We start from the raw sequence: 18,562 nt of genomic DNA on the forward strand, positions 1-18,562 counted from the left end.
AGTGGGCACCACTGTGGAAGTTGCTAAACTTCCGTGCCTCTTTAATAGGAAAACCCATATTCTCCTCCTCTGCTGCCAGGAGTGGTGGTGAGGGAGGCTAGGGGAAGGGCATACAAGAGCAGCTATTGAAAATAAACATTACTCACACGAGACAACCCAAGTTAGAACTTTATACATATCAGGTAATATAGAATTAATTTAAGGTAAAATTTGAAGAACTCAAGGGAACACTGGCTCTTCACTTATTGCCGTGTTTGAGAAACAATGCTAATGTTGTTTATCATAGGCAGCATTGGGGGGCATAGCAACTGGTGTAAGAGAAATGCCCGGCACCCTCATTCAGTACATATCACTGAGCACCTGCCACTGGGCTATGCTGAAGTAATGGTGCACCAGCAAAATGTTTGCAGTTTGCCAGCTTCCTCGCCACCTCATGTGTTAGAATGTACAGGCATTCTGTTGCTAGATAGTAATTTGGACTTTAAAAACCAGCTCTATGTTAGGAAGCGGGTGGTGCAGCAGGAAAGGCCTGGTTTGGAGTCACAGAGCCGGACAACACCCACTCCCACTACTGCCGGGTGCCGGGCACCCACCCCTCTGGGCATGCCTCCCTGTGGGCTAAATGAGACCACTGACCTCTACAAAGGAGACGCCTGCCAGATAGGAAATAACTAAATGAATTTCCCCTTGAACTGCTTTGTAATTTGTTATTAAACATACTTTCTTTGCTCAGTGTAAAAAAAATTTGTTTTTGTACTGCCTATAGCCGTAGAACATGTGAACATATTTCTTCTGTCCATGGAAGCAATTGGTAACCAAGCCTAACCAATTGTCTGGACCAAAAATCAAGGAAATACTTATGGAAAATGATTATGGTTTGGACTGCACTGGGTCATCTACACCAATGTGTTTACTAAGTATTTTTCTTAATCTGTAATAGCTTAAGATGTTACCAGCTAAATTCATTAAAATTTTTACTTCCCTTAAATAAATGGGAGAAATTGGTAGGAAATGTGTGATATGCCAGATTGAATAACACTGCTTAACTGAGTAGGCAATCACACTGCTTAACTGTTTCACTTTGCAGTCCACTGGAATTAGATTAGTCATTTCCTCTTTTCCATCTCTAACTTGAATCTCTCAATTGAACCATATTTTCTCCCAAAGGAAGGAGGTATAAGGCCACCAAAGTAGAATGGAGCCCCACCAGTCGGCCTGTTTGTTGTTATAGATTCTACCAAAGTTAGGTCAGACACCTGCTGTTCAATTGCAGAAAGGCAACCCATGGTTTTAAAGCCCAGCTTGCCCTCCACACCAGCTCGAGTCCCCCTGAGCATTCACAGAGCAAGGCCTGCACAGCGCTTCTGGGGCTGCCTGCGGCAGTCTCATCCGTCACAGGCTGTGCCTACCCTGGTTCTAAGGTTCCAGTCAGCTGGGCTGATCTTTCCTGGGTGTCTGGTCCCAGAGAACTGGAACCCATCCAGCAGCCCTCACAAAAACTGGCCCGTTTTCATGAGTTTTCTTTTTTCCTTTAAAAAACTATTTTAAAATATATTTTTATTGATTTCAGAGAGAAAGGGAGAAATAGAAACATCAATGATAAGAGAGAATCATTGATCAGCTACTTCCTGCACACCCCACACTGGGGATGGAGCCTGCAACCCAGGCATATGCCCTGACCAGGAATCAAACTGTGAACTTCTGGTTCATAGGTGGACACTCAACCACTGAGCCACACGCTGGCTGGGCTCATGAGCTTTCAATGCCAATGCAACCCTCTTCATATGTGGCCACTCCAACTTTTACTGAAGCTTTTGGATGCCTGTCTCTATTCTACTCTTCAGTCTTTCCCCCCTCGTACCTTACGAAGGGGAATTTCAAGTGGTGATCAGAAACCCTGGAGTGCAGAGTCCCACCAAGGCTGTGGTCCCTGGGGAGGGATGGGCTGCAAACCGCAGGTCGGGGAGTGAGATGTGCTGTCCCTCCCTGATCGCCCAGCATTGGACAGAGCTGTAATTTTAGTAAAAGGATGCTATCAACTAGTTCTCTCCTAGCAAGAGAACCCCGACACACAGGAGACTGAACGGGAAAGGCAGGACAGCAGAGAAAAATCAAAACATAAGCGTTAATAACTACCATAGGCCTAGGACTGAAGGACGTCATGCCAGCCATTGGCAGAGCCCACAAGAGAGGGGAGTGCTGAAGGGGTAGTTGGTCTCAGACCAGGATGCGCTTGGGTAACTCAGCTCCTGACCACTTCCCTCCCTCATGCACCACCCTTCACCTGACACCAGTTAACAAGAGCTGCTCACCTGGGAGCAGTCTGAGGGCCGCTGTCTCTTCCCCGGGACTCGAACCAGATTGCAGACGCAGCAGAGCAAGACAGCGGTGGTCCCGCCACAAATCCACGTGGTGGTTCCATCCCCCTCCCTAAACTGGAGCATTGAGGCTCAAAAGCTCTAGGAACCTACCTTCCCAGATGTGCCTCCAAACCTCCACACGGCCCCAGAAAGAGGCATTTAGGGGTCAGTCCTTCACCCCAAACAGAAACCTTAGTCGAAGCATGTCTTCCTCCCCACGCTGGTTCTGGCTCCTCAGTTCCCCGCCTTCTGGGCCCTGTCGCCTAAACACCGACTGCATTTCCCTGGTGGGGTATCCCAGGTAGGAGGCTGAGGCATCTTGCTGAGGCATGGAGACCCCCATTTAGACACCCACCAGCTCCAGCAAGGCCTGCATCGTCCCACCACCATGCAGAGGGCTTTGCCTTGACCAACTACATTATGACCGGATGAAAGCCCAATTTTTCTTCTGTTCATAGTCCAGCATCACTTCCCCAACTACCACGTTGGGAAAATCTTGGGACCTTCTCTCCTCCACACTTGTTCTTCCGAGGTCTTACATCATCCAGTCTACCATTCATTCACAAAATGTAACTTGCCCAAGTGACAGCCACCCCTGCAGCTCCCTGGGAGCTTTCCTGCCGCGCTTCCCTCCTGAGTAGCCGACCAGCCTGACCAGCTTCCCAGGGAGCTCGGGGAAGACCTTGCGGAGCGGCTGTGGGGGGTGACGCTCCACCACTTACCTTCTTACCAGGCGGCCCTGCACTTCACTTCTAAGACTCTCCTTTATAAGACTCGTGGGCCCTCCCCAATAGTCAGCACACTCCCCCCACGTGTGAAATACCCAGGCCTTGGTAAGCCTGCGGGCGGTGAAGAACTCTGGCTTCCTTCCAAATTGGGCAGAGGAGCGGGGTGGTCACAATTAGCCTACTACACAGCACCACCCTCAGCCTGGGACAGCCATCATTTTGTTTCATCACCAGCCCTGTGGACTAGGGGCCATTGTTTTGCCCATGTGCCAGGTGCACCCAGAAGTCAATCCCTGAGGGCACACAGGTAGAGCGGGCTGAGCACTAGAACCCAAGTCTGTTTCATTCCAAAAATCATGTATTCCGGCTAATTCTGCAGCAGCTGCAGATGGTGATTTTAGATAAAACATTGAATTCATGCCAATGACGGGAATTTTCTGTCTTTCAGGAGTTAACATTTCTGCTGTAGAAATAAAAACTGTGATTACAAAATATTAAGACTGATTTTAAAAATATAATTTACACAAACAAATGGGTTGAAAACAGCAATGCTCCCATTACTCAAAGCACATTGTAGGTTACTATTTATGTATCACCAGTGCCTGTTTACAAGAAAATTGGTCCCACAAAATTAGCCACACCTTGACTTTTGGTAGACTTAATTGGTTAGTTACTTAAGTTGAAATGTTAAAGGGATTAAATCAAGGTGGGAAAAGAAAAAAACTTGTTTCAATGTGTGAAAAGTGTAACGTGAAAACCACGAGAAAGCAGAGTGTATTGTGTAAGCCGTGACTAACATATGAGTTCTATCCTCTCCACCAATTAGTGGTTGAGTCTGAAATGAGCTTCTAAAAGTTGACATGTTAACGAGTCAGAAAACTTCCTCTACAACACCCAGTGGGGAATCACGTTATACCCCCAACTGTATACGTTTGCAGTTCCAGGATCTGGCCACACCTTGCCCCACGCTGCACCATGGAACAGGCCCCGAATTGGAAAGATACCTTACCATTGATGTCAAAGCTAGCCAACCATTTCCCCTGAGAAACTGTTATTAACAGTGAATCTTATGAACATTAAAGGGCCACAGTTTTTATTTTACAAAGACATGTTCATAAGCATTAAAACTATTCTTCAGAGAACGCCCTCGTGCTAAGCCAACTTAGACTGGGTGATGGCTATGCTCAGAGGCTCCCGGAGAGGCCACCCAGCCCTCTGGTTCCTCCTCAGTCCAGTTTGCAGCGTAGACCTCACTCAGCAAGGGCAGCAGCTGGTCCAGGCTGCCGGGCCGTCTTCCCCCAGCGAGCTCTCGGTGGGACTGTTTGTGTAAATTATATTTTTAAAATCAGTCTTAATATTTTGTAATCACAGTTTTTATTTCTACAGCAGAAATGTTAACTCCTGAAAGACAGAAAAATCCCGTCATTGTAAAAAAATGTTCAACATTCCTTCCTGGTCCCAAACATGATGCATGGAAAAATTTTTTGAAAATGGTAAAAATGTTGAGAGGCCACCCTTTTTGACTTGCTAAAAGTGCATATAAAAATCTCAGCCAGAAAAGGATCACTGTGGCCCTACCCTCGCATCCTGGCAGTCTGATGTTCCCACTGCCGTCCTCTCTCTTCCCTGAATTGAGGGGTCAAGAAAGAGCCCTGCCCTTTTTAAGGACAAAGGCCCACATCCTGTAGGCACTTGGGTCGGAGAGAAGGAAATGAAGCCCCGCCGAAGGCCAGACGCAGGTCAAAGGCCAAGAGCCAGCCTGAGAGCACAGGGCTCAGGCACGAGGGTGACCCTTAGTGATGGAAACGTAGTGGCCCCGCAGGTGCTTCCTTTTTCTCGTTAGGAAATGTTTTATAAGAATAACCTAAGTTTCCTAAACCAGGGTCTGTGTGTGGTAGAAATGCATGTACATATTTATGTTCCTATGATGCTATAGTTAGATTCAAGAAAAAAAATTACTAAGCCCCCTTTTATCATGAAGTGGGGAGTGGGGAGTGGGGATGGCAATCTCTCAACCATTAGACTTATGCCCCAGGACACCAGACAAGGGTGCCCATTTTGGGGACAGTCCTGTTTGAAAGTCTGGATTTGAAATTCCCAAATGTGCTAGTTTGTATTTATTTTATCATCAAAACTAGTTCTAATCCTGGCTCTGCTACAAAACTTCTGGTGACCTTGGGCGCATAACTCAGGGTCTTTGTTAATGAGGTCACTGGACCTCAGGGTTTCTGATGTCCTTCCAGCTTCAAAATTCTATCTTAGAAGACACTTTCTCAAGCCAATGATTAAAGAAGCTTATGTCACATTATTTCCCTTTGTTGGCAAAGAAGCAGATGTTCCTTAAAAATTGTTTTCTGTGCCCTTAGTATGATTTTATTGGCAAGAAACCTGGAGTGATGGCTACAGTCAGGTCGCCACAAACACCTCCACATGAACACCTCCTCCTCGCCACTGCCGCTTTAAACAGCAATAGACCGAAGGCGGTGGGGCACAGCTCTCGGCTAAATCACCAACCTTTACTTTTGTAATCACTTAAGCATGTTACCATTTAAAATTATACATGTTTATTTCAATTCAAATTTTTACAGATTAAAAGATTGTATTTTATTAGAGTCAATTTGTAGGCAGTTTGCAGTAATGATTTCTCATGGAAAAAAAAAGAGAGAGAGAGAGACCATACTCATCCAGATTTCAGATGAATGAAACCTCTTCCTGCAAACCAAGAGCATGGCGATGTTCCTGCCAGTCCAGCAGATGATGAGTGGGATAGAGACAGGACACTATGTTGTGCCCAGGATGTGCGGAGAGGCTCAAAGCTGCAGGTAGCAGACCTCACAAAGGTGAGATGCAACGCTGCTCCCTACAGCGCGTCACAGACACATCACGGTCTCGCCAACGCCTCCAAGTGGCAGCGATGACCCCTAAACGCTCTCAGAGGAAGTGTGTGAATTCAGTGTGTGAATTCAGGCAATGCTTTTTCAAAGTGACGAGGTTCAAAAGAAATGTTTGCTCCAAGGCACCAAGGGTGTAAAGCTTTTTAGAAAATACACAGAAATGAACAGACTAAAAAAAGGAATTCGTTCTCAATAGAGAACCCTGCTACGGGTAAATAATTACTTCAGACAGATTACAATCAAATTGCACATCGCATAGACTGTGCTGTGTGGGAGCAGGTCCGACCCCAGGGCATTCCCGCGGGCACTTGGGGCGGCTGCTGGTGGAACTTACAGGGCTCATCCCGGAGCTGGAGCACCTGTGCATCATTTGTATTTATAAAACCCTTCTCCCGTCTTCTTGCCAAGCTTTTTCTCTGCTACCATCTTGTTCACGGATGGGCTGGGCTGAAACAGGGGGTTCTGTGTATCCATCTCATGCCACCCTATTGAGAGGAGGGAAGAGGGCTCAGATGAAGTGCTGGCCTTATTTTCACATCTCAGCATTCCCAGGGCAAGACTAAAGGTCCCACTTTGATGTGGGAGAGCCCCTTAGGTGTGGTGCCCCTCAGGCCAACATGGCAGAGAGAGGCTGAGCTGGTGCAGCCCCAGGGCCCCAAAGGAGGTGAGCTGCCTGCCTTCCCCCCACCCCACGCTGCTTGAGGCCTGGCTCCTGTTTATCCAACCCTTCCTGAAATCACTGGTTCAACTGCGGTTGAACTTTTCACAGTCAAACAACTTTCAGAACATGTGAAAAATCTGAATTTGCTGCTGCTGGTATTGTACATCCTCTTAAAATTCCAAAGTGCATGCTTCAAGTAGAACCTTCCTCACTCCTCCCAAACACGTAAGTATTCTTTGTGAAACCTGGTAGTATGAGCTACCTGCAACCTCAGCAGTCCCACTGTAATAATTATTTTTCATGTTTCAGAGCCTTCACAGTAAAGTGGACACATTAAAGAAAATGGCTGGTTATCTTGACTGCAGTGCGGTTACACAAATCAGAATGTGTGCGAGAAGGACACAATGCGTCAGTGCCGCTTCGCTTCATGGTTTCACACTGTGCTGTGGTTTTGCGATGGAACTGCGGGGTGATACTGGGAAAGGGTAAATAGGACTGTTTTATATCTGAAACTTCCTGTGAATCTATAATTATTTCAAAGTGAAAAGTTAAAAATAAAAAAGGTACCCGGTGAAGAGATGCTAGGGAGCCAGCACATTTTTCCTTCCTCTACCACCTAGTAACTTGAGTTGTTAAGCCATGTGGGCAGGGCTTTGGGAAGTCTCCTAAGACCCCTTAGAATTTCTGTTTTAAACAGGCCTGTAAGTCACAATTGAGAGAGACTACCTCAACTCAATGAAGAAAGACAACAGAGACTCCCAAGTCGTACCGTCCATGATGAACTTCGTTGTGTCCAGCCCAACGTAATCGAGAAGCTCAAACGGGCCCATGGGGTACCCAGCTCCTAGCTTCATAGCGACGTCGATGTCTTCCTTGGACGCGTCACCTAGGGAGAAGGGGAGCCTGTTACTGTCTTCCCACAGTTCTCCTTGTCGGGTTGCTAGTTCCAGAACTGCTAGAGTTTTGCACATTCAAAAAATATCAGGAGTCAGGATTTCTGGCTTAAGTAAGATTTTGTGTCAGAGACACATGCTAAACAGGTCACAAGACTTTCAAAGCTGTTTTGTAGGTGAGTTCTGCCCATGGACAGAGAAAGACCCCGAGACCCTGATTCCAACATTAGTTACTTTCTAACGGGCTAGAAATTTCCAAGTCTGGAATAATTTACTAAAATATCATTTAGAGATTTTAGAATCTAAAGCAGATTTCTGATTGATAAATGGACTTTTCTTTATAAAAAGAACTAAGTTTTATACTTTTGTATTTATTGTATATATATTTTTCTTTTCCAGCTTTCTTGGTTTTGCAAGTTATGAGTATTCCTCTAGAATCACAGTCACATAAACACTTCAGTCAAAATAACGTTTGAAGAAAAGCCCAAACCTGCTTTAGAACTGCTATGAAAGCTTGAACATGTGCTGAGAGGACTAAGACAAGGGCCAATATGCTTCTTCCTAGGAGTTCCATCCTTAGCATCCTGTCCTTGGGCCACAGGAGGCCTTGACAGAGAACAGCCTGTCCCTTTCTCTGAAATCGGGAGCGGGAAGAGTCTGTAGTAGGTGGCTATCTAGAATTTTGTTCCAAAGCATAAAGAAAGGGACAATTATACCAAAATGTTAAAAACGCTCAGAGAAGATTTCATACCTAAGTATTTTTGATTTTTGGGCATGAGAAACAGGAACTATTTAAAGATCTATAAAGACGATTTTTTAAAGCAAATTAAGTACTGAAGTAATGCCAAAGGATTTCAAGGCAGTCCAAGGCGATTAAAATACCAGGCAATTATTTCATAAGGGTGACATTATTAGTACTCCTCTAATTAGTTAACCAGAGGGTCCTGAGGATCATGATTTGAATTCAGGTCATAAGAAAGCAAAGAGAGTAAAATGAGCATACACACTAGCCTTATCAGGTGTCCTCATTCATTCATTCATTCATTCAACTTGCATTCATATCTGTCATGTACCAGGCACCCAGACTTAGAATGAGACAAAGAAAATCAAGAAGAGCACTTGAGTATGAGTACTCAAAATATAATGGGAGAAGTCAGATGTGTAAACCAAAAATTTCACTATTAACAAGAGCTGAAAACTCACGCAGCTGTGTGGGCAAAGATGGGGAGGTTTACTCACACTACCATGTCTTCACCAAAACCACCACCAGGCCCAGGTCCTAAATGTCCCAAAGAGAAACCCCAAGGGAAGAGCAGGCAGCGAAGGCCATTCCAGGCAGCAGGAACAGCATGTGCAAAGCCAGGGATGAGAAAGAACATGGCAGCTGAAAGGCGGATTCTGCTCAAAGAATTTCATTAAACCCCACGGCTTCTATGCTGTCAGAGCCGGAATGCTGGAATGACAGCCTCGCACATTCCTCTGGCTCAGCACCTGCCGTTCCCTGTGCCGGGTGCCCAATGTCCTCGGACTTCTGACATCTGTAGGCCTCTGCTCACTACCCTCCCTCTCAATGCATGTAAACTAAGGACTCGGGGCTGGGACTCCTGCCATCCTCTTACTTTATCTTTCTCAGAGGTTACTGGTCTCAACCTAACGTGCTGGTTATTTACTAGTACTAGGGGCTCTCCCATCTCATAAGAATATAGACTACCTAGGGACAGAAATCTCCTGGCATAATGGTTCCAACTCACCTAATGCCATTTAATCAAATCTACATTCAAGGACAGGCAATGAACCCTAGAGGAAAGACTGTAATTCCAGACTCAGAGACTCATATACTTGAAAAAATAATATGAAGACAGCATATCACTAAACAAAACAAAACCTAACACGTGTGTTTTACAGCACAACTCTAAAAATTCTATTTGGAGTTAAAACAGAGCCAAAGACGTAAAAAAGAGAGAACTAAATAAAACACACACGTATAGATTGGTGTGCTCTGTGGGAGTTAAATGTGGTGGGGTGTTTTAGACCAATAATTCCTCACTTACTTTATAGTGAAGCACTTCACTGAGAAGCTGATGCCCTCTACAAAGAAAACGTTACATACATGCAAAATTTTGCATGAACCTTAGGAGGTTCTTGGAACCCTCCTCCCCAGATAAGAGCCCTTAACTCTAGAAAACAAGGAAAAGCCTCCTCAATGAACTCCTAGATCTCCTGCAGCCTGCGAACCTGGGATCGCCCCAACAGGGCTCTTTTGCTGGCTCATCAGCACCACCTACCAGCCACGCTTGGCATTACCACCACCCAGGGTCACAGCCACAAGGAGCAGAACCTCTGCAAGTCACCATTCCTTTATTCAGCTATAGTGACCTCAATGCCTGTCCTGTACCGGCACACTAAGGATATGAAGATAAGACCCGGATACCGCCACAGGAAAGAGAAGGGAAGGAGAAAGACACCTGCCCTGCCGCAGGAACTGAGTGGCAGCCAGACAACAAGAACCAGAGCATAAAGACACCGGCAACACAGATCAGGTCCGGCCTGCAGCCCTGAGAACACATGGTGGAGTTGTGAGAAAGGTAGGGTGAGGGAAAAGGCCCTCTGCAAGGACACTGTCCTTGATGACAACAGAACCTCTGGATATAAGGAGTGACAGTGTGAGCAGGACATCACAGTGACTGGAGGCCAGTGACTGTGGCCCCATCACCCTGCCAGAGCCTACCGTGGCCTGTCAGAGTGGCACCCGATGGGGGCAGCTGCCTGCTACTGGGCACCAGCCTGCTCAAAGGTGTGGAGAGTGAGCTCTGACCCGCAGGGATGAGGGTGACTGACTCCACCAATCAGGCCTTAACGACAGTGGGGATGAATGAGAGCAAACAGAAAGAGGACAGAAGCTGAAGGACGCAGAGACGCTCGAAGCTCAGAGGCAGAGGGGAGAGCGGTGGAGTGCCCGGATACCATGGGGAGTTGGTGCAGCCTGTGGCTTTCTGCAAGCTGTTCAGCTACCAGGAGGCCTGAGTGGATGATGACTGGGATGAGCCCCTCTGTAATGCCCCAGCCCCTTCTGCTGAGCCTGCACCTCAAAGCAGCAGTGTGCCAGCTGTGTGTGAACACTCACCCCACAGGTGTATCAGCAGTGTGTGTATGGACTGAACGTTTGTGTCCCCCAATTCCTATGTTGAAACCCTACCCCGCAATGAAATGGTATAAAAAGGCGGGGCCTTTGGGAAGTGATCAGGATCAGGCGCGGTCATGAGGGTGGAGCCCCCATGAGTGGGATGAGAGCCCCTCAAAGAGCCAGTTTCCTCTCTGCAATCTCCACGTGAGGACAGTGTGAGGACACAGCGAGAAGTCAGCAGCCTGCAGCAGGCCCTCGCCAGAACCCAACCTTGCCGTCACCTTGACCCTGGACTTCCAGCCTCCAGATTGGTGAGATATAAACTCGTTAGTTACAGGCTACCCAGTCTGTGGTATTCTTGTGACAGCAGCTCGAGCTGCCTAAGGCAGTGTTGTACAGAGCTTTCCTCAAGAGTTCAGAAAAGGCTGGGAGAAAGAGTCAGTGTACGCCTTCACTGTATGACTCTGCTGCTGGGCCCCGGGCTCCCCCCGCCATGGGGCAGACACAGCATGTACTGTGTTCTCACCCCCCAGGACAGCACGAGACTGTCTGCAAACATGGCAGAGACAGTTACAGTTAGGAAGAGACGTGAGGTGGCATGAACGCCTTTGCTGCTTCAAGGAGCCCCGCTGAGGCAGGGCTAGCACAGGGGAGCTGGGATGACAGGGAGGAATCAACAGTGACAAATGAACAGATGTGACAGGCAACAGAGGATCCAGAATGGGTTCAGGTTTCAAAGTAGAATAGATGCTGGCAGGTCAGCATAGACAATGGAAATGGGTGGCGGGTGTGCATCTCACACACCTGTGTGGGCTGAAGGAGGGCAGAACCTTGAGGGCAGCAGCAGGGACATGGTAAGGAGCCTGAGGTGTGACATGAGGAGTCCAGACCACAGTGGGCTTGCTGGGAGAAAGCCCCGCCCCCGACATGACCCCCAGCTGTTCTAGAAGAACAGGCGTTGGCTCCCAGGCCCTGAGAAGCAGTCAGCGGGGAGGCAAAGGAACAGCAATGACAGGTGCTGAGGGCAACGTCAAAGGCAAACTAAGGGTCAGATTCCCCTTCCAGCTTCACCTCACCAGCCACTGGTGATGGTGAGGCCCAAAGAGAATGCATCTGTTCAGAAAGAGACCACTGCCGGGGACTGGGGACAAAAGACAAGAAAATGACTTTCAACTTACAATCTGATACATGGCCCATCTGCAAATATGTCAAAGTGACAGTATGTTGCAGTGAGAAAAACACCATCAGGAGGTGAATCACCCACATGCTCTATTCTAACACATTACATTACAAAAACCAACCCTGCCTTGCAAGGTTGGGCAAAACATTTCCCGCTTCCTCTGAGCTGTAATTAGGTGTATTTGTTGATAGATAAACACAGAAGTGTTGGTTTGATCTTGGAGCAAAAGTGAGGCAAACGCTCTCCTGAAACACAGAGAAAAGTTTTAATATTTAAAGCAGATTTTGAGGAAGCAAATGTGCTTTCATCTCTCTGGAAGAGCTGGTAGAAACGTTTTGTTTCGAAATGACATGCTCAGGAGCAAGCATTTGTGAAGTAATTGAAAACAATTACACTTGCTTTTTATCCATCCTATTAAGGTTCTTTGCCTTTGAAGCTGACATGATAGTTACCTTTCCAGAAATGTGGTGGGGAAGGCAGGCAGGAGGCTACATGACATTTTATAATCTGGACCGGGTCCCAGGTCTTATACGTCTATCAACAAGTACTGAGGAGACATTTTAGACTATTCTTAAGGTTAAAAACCCAACCTGCACCGTGGCATCATCAGCAAGGCCGCACGGGGCTGTCAGAAGTGGTCCTCAGCGCATGCCAGCCTTGTTACTTACTTCCTATCACAGTCACAATTTAGAGCTTTAAGGAAAACTGAAGGTTACCTAGCCCAGTAATTTTCACATTACTACTATTATTTTAAGCAATAAACCCTTTAACCAAAAGCAGAGATCCAGGATATAAAGCCGTGCTGGGCGTGCAATCACTCTGGCCAGGACTACAGTGGAGGGTCCCAGAGCCACACCTCAGAGGCCTCACAGGGAACCCAGGGGGCCCTGGCAACACACTGACAGAGGTACCAGGGCCCAGGGTGAGGCCAACTCACCCGGCTAGAAAAATGGATGCTCCTTCCCTGCTCTGTAAGGCCCGCCCTTCCTGCAGCCCCTGCCTGAGGACATCCAGGCCCGCGGCTCCCGCCTGGCCCAGGACAGCCACCTCGTTCGTACCTCGTTCGTACAGCCGGACTGCTTCCATGAGGTAGGGCACCAGCAGGCGGTTCACAATAAACCCGGGCGTGTCCTGTTTTAGGAGACAGAGAAAGAAAAGACACGTGAATTTTCACTGAACTCTATCTTTTGTGAAGTCACCAGGCTGCCCCTATGTTACCCATATTTATGAAGCTATACATTTTCAAAACTTGTATTATAGTAGCAGCACAGCCTTACTTCCACTTTACATGACAATTTATCCAACAACTATAGTACTTAACAAAACCCCAGATGCCCCCACTGCCTGATCCTGAAATAAAGGCAGGTCAAGGAAGGGGGTTGTCAGAAGAGCACGGCTTTGGGGGCAGGCAGATCTGGGCTCAAATTCTAACACTCTCTGACCTTGCATCATCCTGAAGTCCAGTTTTATGGTCTGTGAAATGGAGTCATCGTTTCTATGTGACAAGTTGTGCAGACACATCAGAAAACAGTTTCGCTGTGCACACTGCCCTGCACTCAATGGCAGCCCCTCTGCTCCTCTCCTTTCCTCTCCTCTCCCACACCTGTCAGGGATCTAGAAAAAGCAACACTCCATCTCAAACCCTCACAGGAGCACTTCTTCTGGGCTCCTCAGAGCCATTCCTGGGCCCCTCAGGATTTTCTCCTGCTTCGGTGCACAGTGGAGGCTGTCAAGCTGGGAACATGTTCTGGGACAATCGACATGAGGCTGATCGCTAGCCTTTCACACACACCACTTAGGACCCACCACTCTGGACAAGTCCTTCCACTCTTTCCCTCGCATCGAAACCTTCCCCATCTCCCCTGGAGACCTACTGTGGGATGTGGGTTCACCTACTGATCTCTTTTGGGGGCTAATAGGGTGGTAATTTTTGGTGGTATTTATGTGAAGCTGATTCCATTAAGTAAATGCCCCTCCTCTTTGAAAAAAAAAGCTGTGATCTCCCTGCAGGCAGAATTCTCACCCTGGCCTTGAGTTCCATTTCTTTTTTTAAAAAAATATTTTATTGATTTTTTACAGAGAAGAAGGGAGAGGGACAGAGAGCCAGAAACATCGATGAGAGAGATCGATCAGCTGCCTCCCACACGCCCCCCACCGGGGACGCGCCCCCACAACCAAGGTACATGTCCTTGACCGGAATCGAACCCGGGACCCTTCAGTCCGCAGGCCGACGCTCTATCCACTGAGCCAAACCGGTTCGGCGGGTTCCATTTCTAATACACTAGGCAATCCGTACACACTGAATTAAAGATGACCCACCCTGCACTACTCTTACAGCTAGCCTGACTGCACGGTACACACTGGGCAGCCAAGCCACAGGGCTTATACCTCCTTTCAAACAGCCCCTACCCCTAGCTCCCAGGAATACAGACATGCATACAAGAACTGTATCCGTTTCACCAAGATTGTATTCATGAAATGATGACGACTTTATAACCAGGGGGAAAATGCTTTTCAAATTTAAAAGGTTTATTAGAGAAACTCAAATGAGGCACACCATATACAAGGTTAGAAGTCAGAAAGCAGCCTGGGAAAAATATCTGCTCTACTTACAATATACAGTGTTTCAAAATAGAGTTTATATTGTCTACATAAAGAGCCTGAAAAGAGTACTAAAACTCACAAAATATTTAAACACGCTACTAATCAAAAAATTTTCATTGGAATAAAACTGGCATTTGCCAGTAAGATTACTGGGAACAGGTTTTTCCCCATTAAAATATTCAGTGTTTTTGAGGATGCTGAGACAGATACTCTCATAATGTTAGTGGGATGTAAAGAGACATAATCCTTGAATAAAGCAATTTAATTTTATGAAATTGTACTGCTTACATTGTTCATGCGTTTTTATCAATTTATTAAATATACTTTATTGCACTTACTATGTGCCTGGTATTGTTCTAAGTACTTTACAAATATTAATTCAGGCCTTGGCCTGATGGCTCAGTTGGTTGAAGCACTGTCCCGTACACCAAAAAAGGTTGCGGGTTCCATTCCTAGTCAGGGCACATACCTAGATTATGGGTTTGATCGGGGCGTGTACAGGAGGCAGCCAATTGATGTTTCTCTCACACATCAATGTTTCTCTCTCTCTCTTTTTCCCTCCCTCACTCCCCCTCTCTAAAAAAAAATAAAAACATATCCTCAGTTGAGGATTACAAATATATATATTATTTATTCCTCATACTAACCCTGTGAGGTAATTGTTATTACCTCTCTGTAAGGTAAAGGACACTGAGCCACAGAAAGGTTAAGTAACTTGCCCAAGGTTACACAGCTAGTAAGTGCCAGAGCCAAGAGGTGAACCCAGTCTGGTTGGCTCCAGAGTTCATGGCCTTAACCTTTTCACCTCACACTCTCCTTCCCTGTGAAGTCTCACACTATGAAAAGACACACTGCAGGCACATGAATGCCACTCTTCTATGTCAGGTGTTGGCAATTACCAATGCAATCCTATAGTCCAAATCCAGCGCTCCCCCCCGCCCGTTTTTAAATAAAGTTTATTGGCACACGGCCACATTCATCTCAGCATGTGCTATCTCTGCTGCCTTCCGCTACGACAGCAGGATTGAGAGGCTGCAGCAGAAACCGCGTGCCCTAAAATATTCACTCTGGCCCTTTCCATGAGAGCGTGCAGACCCCTATCCTATGTAGGTGCCGTATATCGTCAGGATGCTTCTACAAGAGCCTGAATAACTGACCCAGAAAGACTCCCAGGAAGCACTACGGTCTAGTCTGGAGAAAGTGTTCTGGATGATACAGTAGGTACTTTTGTGAGACCAAGAGTTCCATCCCTGCGCCTGGCATGCCGCCCCCCCCCGTGGAAGAACAGACCCTTGCTCTCAGGAAGTATTGGTTGTGATGCTGAGCTTGACCACTGGCTCGGCCCTGCACGCCCACTTTTACAGCCAGCCTCTGATTTGCTCACACTGTTCTTTCCAGTGTATTACTACTACCTGCCACTCACACAGCATAAACTGGTAAGAAAGTCCAATCATAATGTCTGGTTAGTAATGTGATTTTTAAAAAATCCAGACAATTTAAAACCACAAAACTAAACAAATAAAAAACGAGTGTTAGGAAAGTGAGACTCCCTAAGAGCCTACACTCCTGGGCTGGGGACTGGCACGTGCTGCTCTGCTCTTTCTGGTGCCCGGGGTCCACATCCACAGGCGACTGACTCGGCTGATTCGTGAACAACCCGAGTCTTCATGGGCTAATACAATACTGTGAGTTCAAACTCAAGAATCTTTTAGAGCCCTGACCGGTTTGGCTCAGTGGATAGAGCGTCGGCCTGCGGACTGAGGGGTCCCAGGTTCGATTCCGGTCGGGGGCATGTGCCTTGGTTGCGGGCATGTCCCCAGTGGGGAGTGTGCAGGAGGCAGCTGATCAATGTTTCTCTCTCATCGATGTTTCTGGCTCTCTATTCCTCTCCCTTCCTCTCTGTAAAAAATCAATAAAATATATTTAAAAAAAAAATCTTTTAGAAAGCAAAAGTAGGCTATGAAAAGAACAACAATGATACAGAAAATTATGGTAAAAAAAGGTGAGATAGTTATAAAAATTTTGAATGGCATCTTGTGTCACAACTGCCCCTTTAGAAAGCTGCCAAGTCATGCAGAAGTGTGGCCCTTTCATTTCGGGAGAACCAGTGAGTAACTAAACAAATGGAGAGACTGAGGTAACCAACGCGAAGCAGTGGAGGGCCAGGGGTGACTTTACAGCTCATAACTGGGGACCCTAAGGGGAAAGGTCGAGGCATGCTTTCCATTTGACCGCACTTCTCACTGAAAACAAAACACACAAATGACAACGCAGCATTCCACTGAGAAGCAGCTTTCCTAGCATGACCTGGGGCAGGGCGGGCTGCTCTTCTGTCATCACCTCCCGACTATGCGTGCTGCTCCTGCCAACAGCAAAGCCCCAGTGTTCTGTTTGGGATGCACGGGTCCATCAGGCTGTGCCGGACACACAGGGTGGTTCTGGCTCCTGAGGCCCAGAAGCTATAGCTGATGGAGTAACAAAATCCATTTGTGGAAACACAGCCACTCGTCAACAGTCTGCTGCGCCCCTTTGGATCTCAGACTCCCCATGATGGCCCTGGCGAGCTAGAAAGGAGGCGCAGCTCACTCTTCCCAACCCATGGACAAGCCTGCAGTACAAGTGCCCCATCTCCCGCATCATTCTCCTGCGCAAGAATTCCACCTGGAGCAAGTCAGGTCCCAGGAAAATCAGCCCTTCCCATGCTACTCAGACTCCACCTTGCAGGTAACAGGATGCTTTCCCAGGGCTTTGCTGAAGTCTAGCAGAGATTCAAACGTCTTCTGGCTGGTCATTGGCGTTTTAATGACCTGGAAATGCAAAGTGGAGAAGAATTATGACCCAGATCAGCACACAATTTTAACAGAACAGTTCAAGAAACATTGACCAAAAGCACCCACACGGGCAGCAAAAATAGCTTTTGTTTCAGAATAGAAGGATCTCAGCCAGAAACAAAATGTTTACCAAAACGCCCACTTTAAGACACTGAAGTACTGCAGAATACACAAAATCAAGGCCTAAAATACAAAGGTGAGGGTTTGTGTAGGAGAGTTTTACAGGCTTTGTTGTGAGACAGACCTTGGCTCAAATCCCAACTGCACCACCTCCTGGCCCACAACTTGGCATGTTTTGTGAGACTAAAACGACACTGAAATCACTCTACCTGTCTCAAGGAACTGAGGCGAGACTGTGAGGCAGGGCAGGATTGCAGCCCTAGCAGGCAGGAACTGCTCCCTAGGTGCCGGCTTTTGCCGGTGTTTTACCTGCTGCTGTTCACCACTTCAGGGAGGTAACTGGAGGAGCCTAAAGGCTTTCTTTGCTTCTGAACAGGCCAACCACAGAGGAAGGCTTTCAATTCCTGCAAACAGGGGCCCAGGGCTGGGGCTGGCCTGCCAGGCACCTTGGGAAGGTGCCCCAGTCCTCGTACCTCCTACGAGGTGCAGTGCAAGGGTCTAGTGGGCCACTGGGATCCACAGGCGACGGCACAAGCACCATGCCTCGCAGTCAGCCCTCAGGAAACGTTGACTTTACATGTCAAGAGTTAGATTCTGGCAAATGGAGTGAGAGCCAGGTGAATTCATACTTTAAAAAAACCAAAGGATATATATATATAAATACACACACACACACACACACACACACACACACACACACACACACACACACACACACACACACACACACACACACACACACACACACACACACACACACACACACACACACACACATATATATATGATGTAAATGCCACTTAAGGACTTCACCGAAAGTCAAAGCAAACAGGCGGGGCTTCTCCGTCAGACCCTGTCTATGAGCTTAGGCAGGCCAGACCAACCCTGCGTGCCTCTCTCCTGTGACATGGGATGAGGACACCCGATACGTCCGCCCTACTTGAGGGCGCCGTGTGCCTTCATGAGCCAGTACCTGTGCAAGATGAAAGGTGCAGCTAAGTGAAGAGATTCTCACTTGTGTTTTAATGTGAGCACAGCTTGGGGTGTGGTGGAGTGCCAGGACACTAAGGGAAGTCAGTAAGTGGAAGCAGAAAGAAGCGCCAGGAAGATGGGGACGAGGCTGGGAAGAACCAGGCCAGACACTGCTCTGTGGCATCACCCATCGAA

At 47.3% G+C, this 18,562-nt stretch overlaps 1 protein-coding gene across 1 annotated transcript in view; it reads right to left on the reverse strand.

The window, feature by feature from the left end:
* Positions 1-5,629: 5,629 nt before the first annotated feature.
* HADH (hydroxyacyl-CoA dehydrogenase) overlaps positions 5,630-18,562 on the reverse strand; it is a 45,235-nt gene continuing 32,302 nt past the window's right edge. The window contains exons 5-8 of the mRNA XM_005872420.2: positions 17,162-17,251; positions 12,899-12,971; positions 7,413-7,529; positions 5,630-6,467 (exon numbers count right to left, since the gene is read on the reverse strand). Coding sequence (XP_005872482.1) covers positions 6,349-6,467; positions 7,413-7,529; positions 12,899-12,971; positions 17,162-17,251 — 399 coding nt within the window. The 3' untranslated portion in view covers positions 5,630-6,348. The remainder of the gene's footprint in view (positions 6,468-7,412; positions 7,530-12,898; positions 12,972-17,161; positions 17,252-18,562) is intronic.

This window comes from Myotis brandtii, unplaced genomic scaffold, assembly GCF_000412655.1.
Source record: "Myotis brandtii unplaced genomic scaffold, ASM41265v1 scaffold38, whole genome shotgun sequence".
NCBI classification, from domain to species: Eukaryota; Metazoa; Chordata; class Mammalia; order Chiroptera; family Vespertilionidae; genus Myotis; species Myotis brandtii.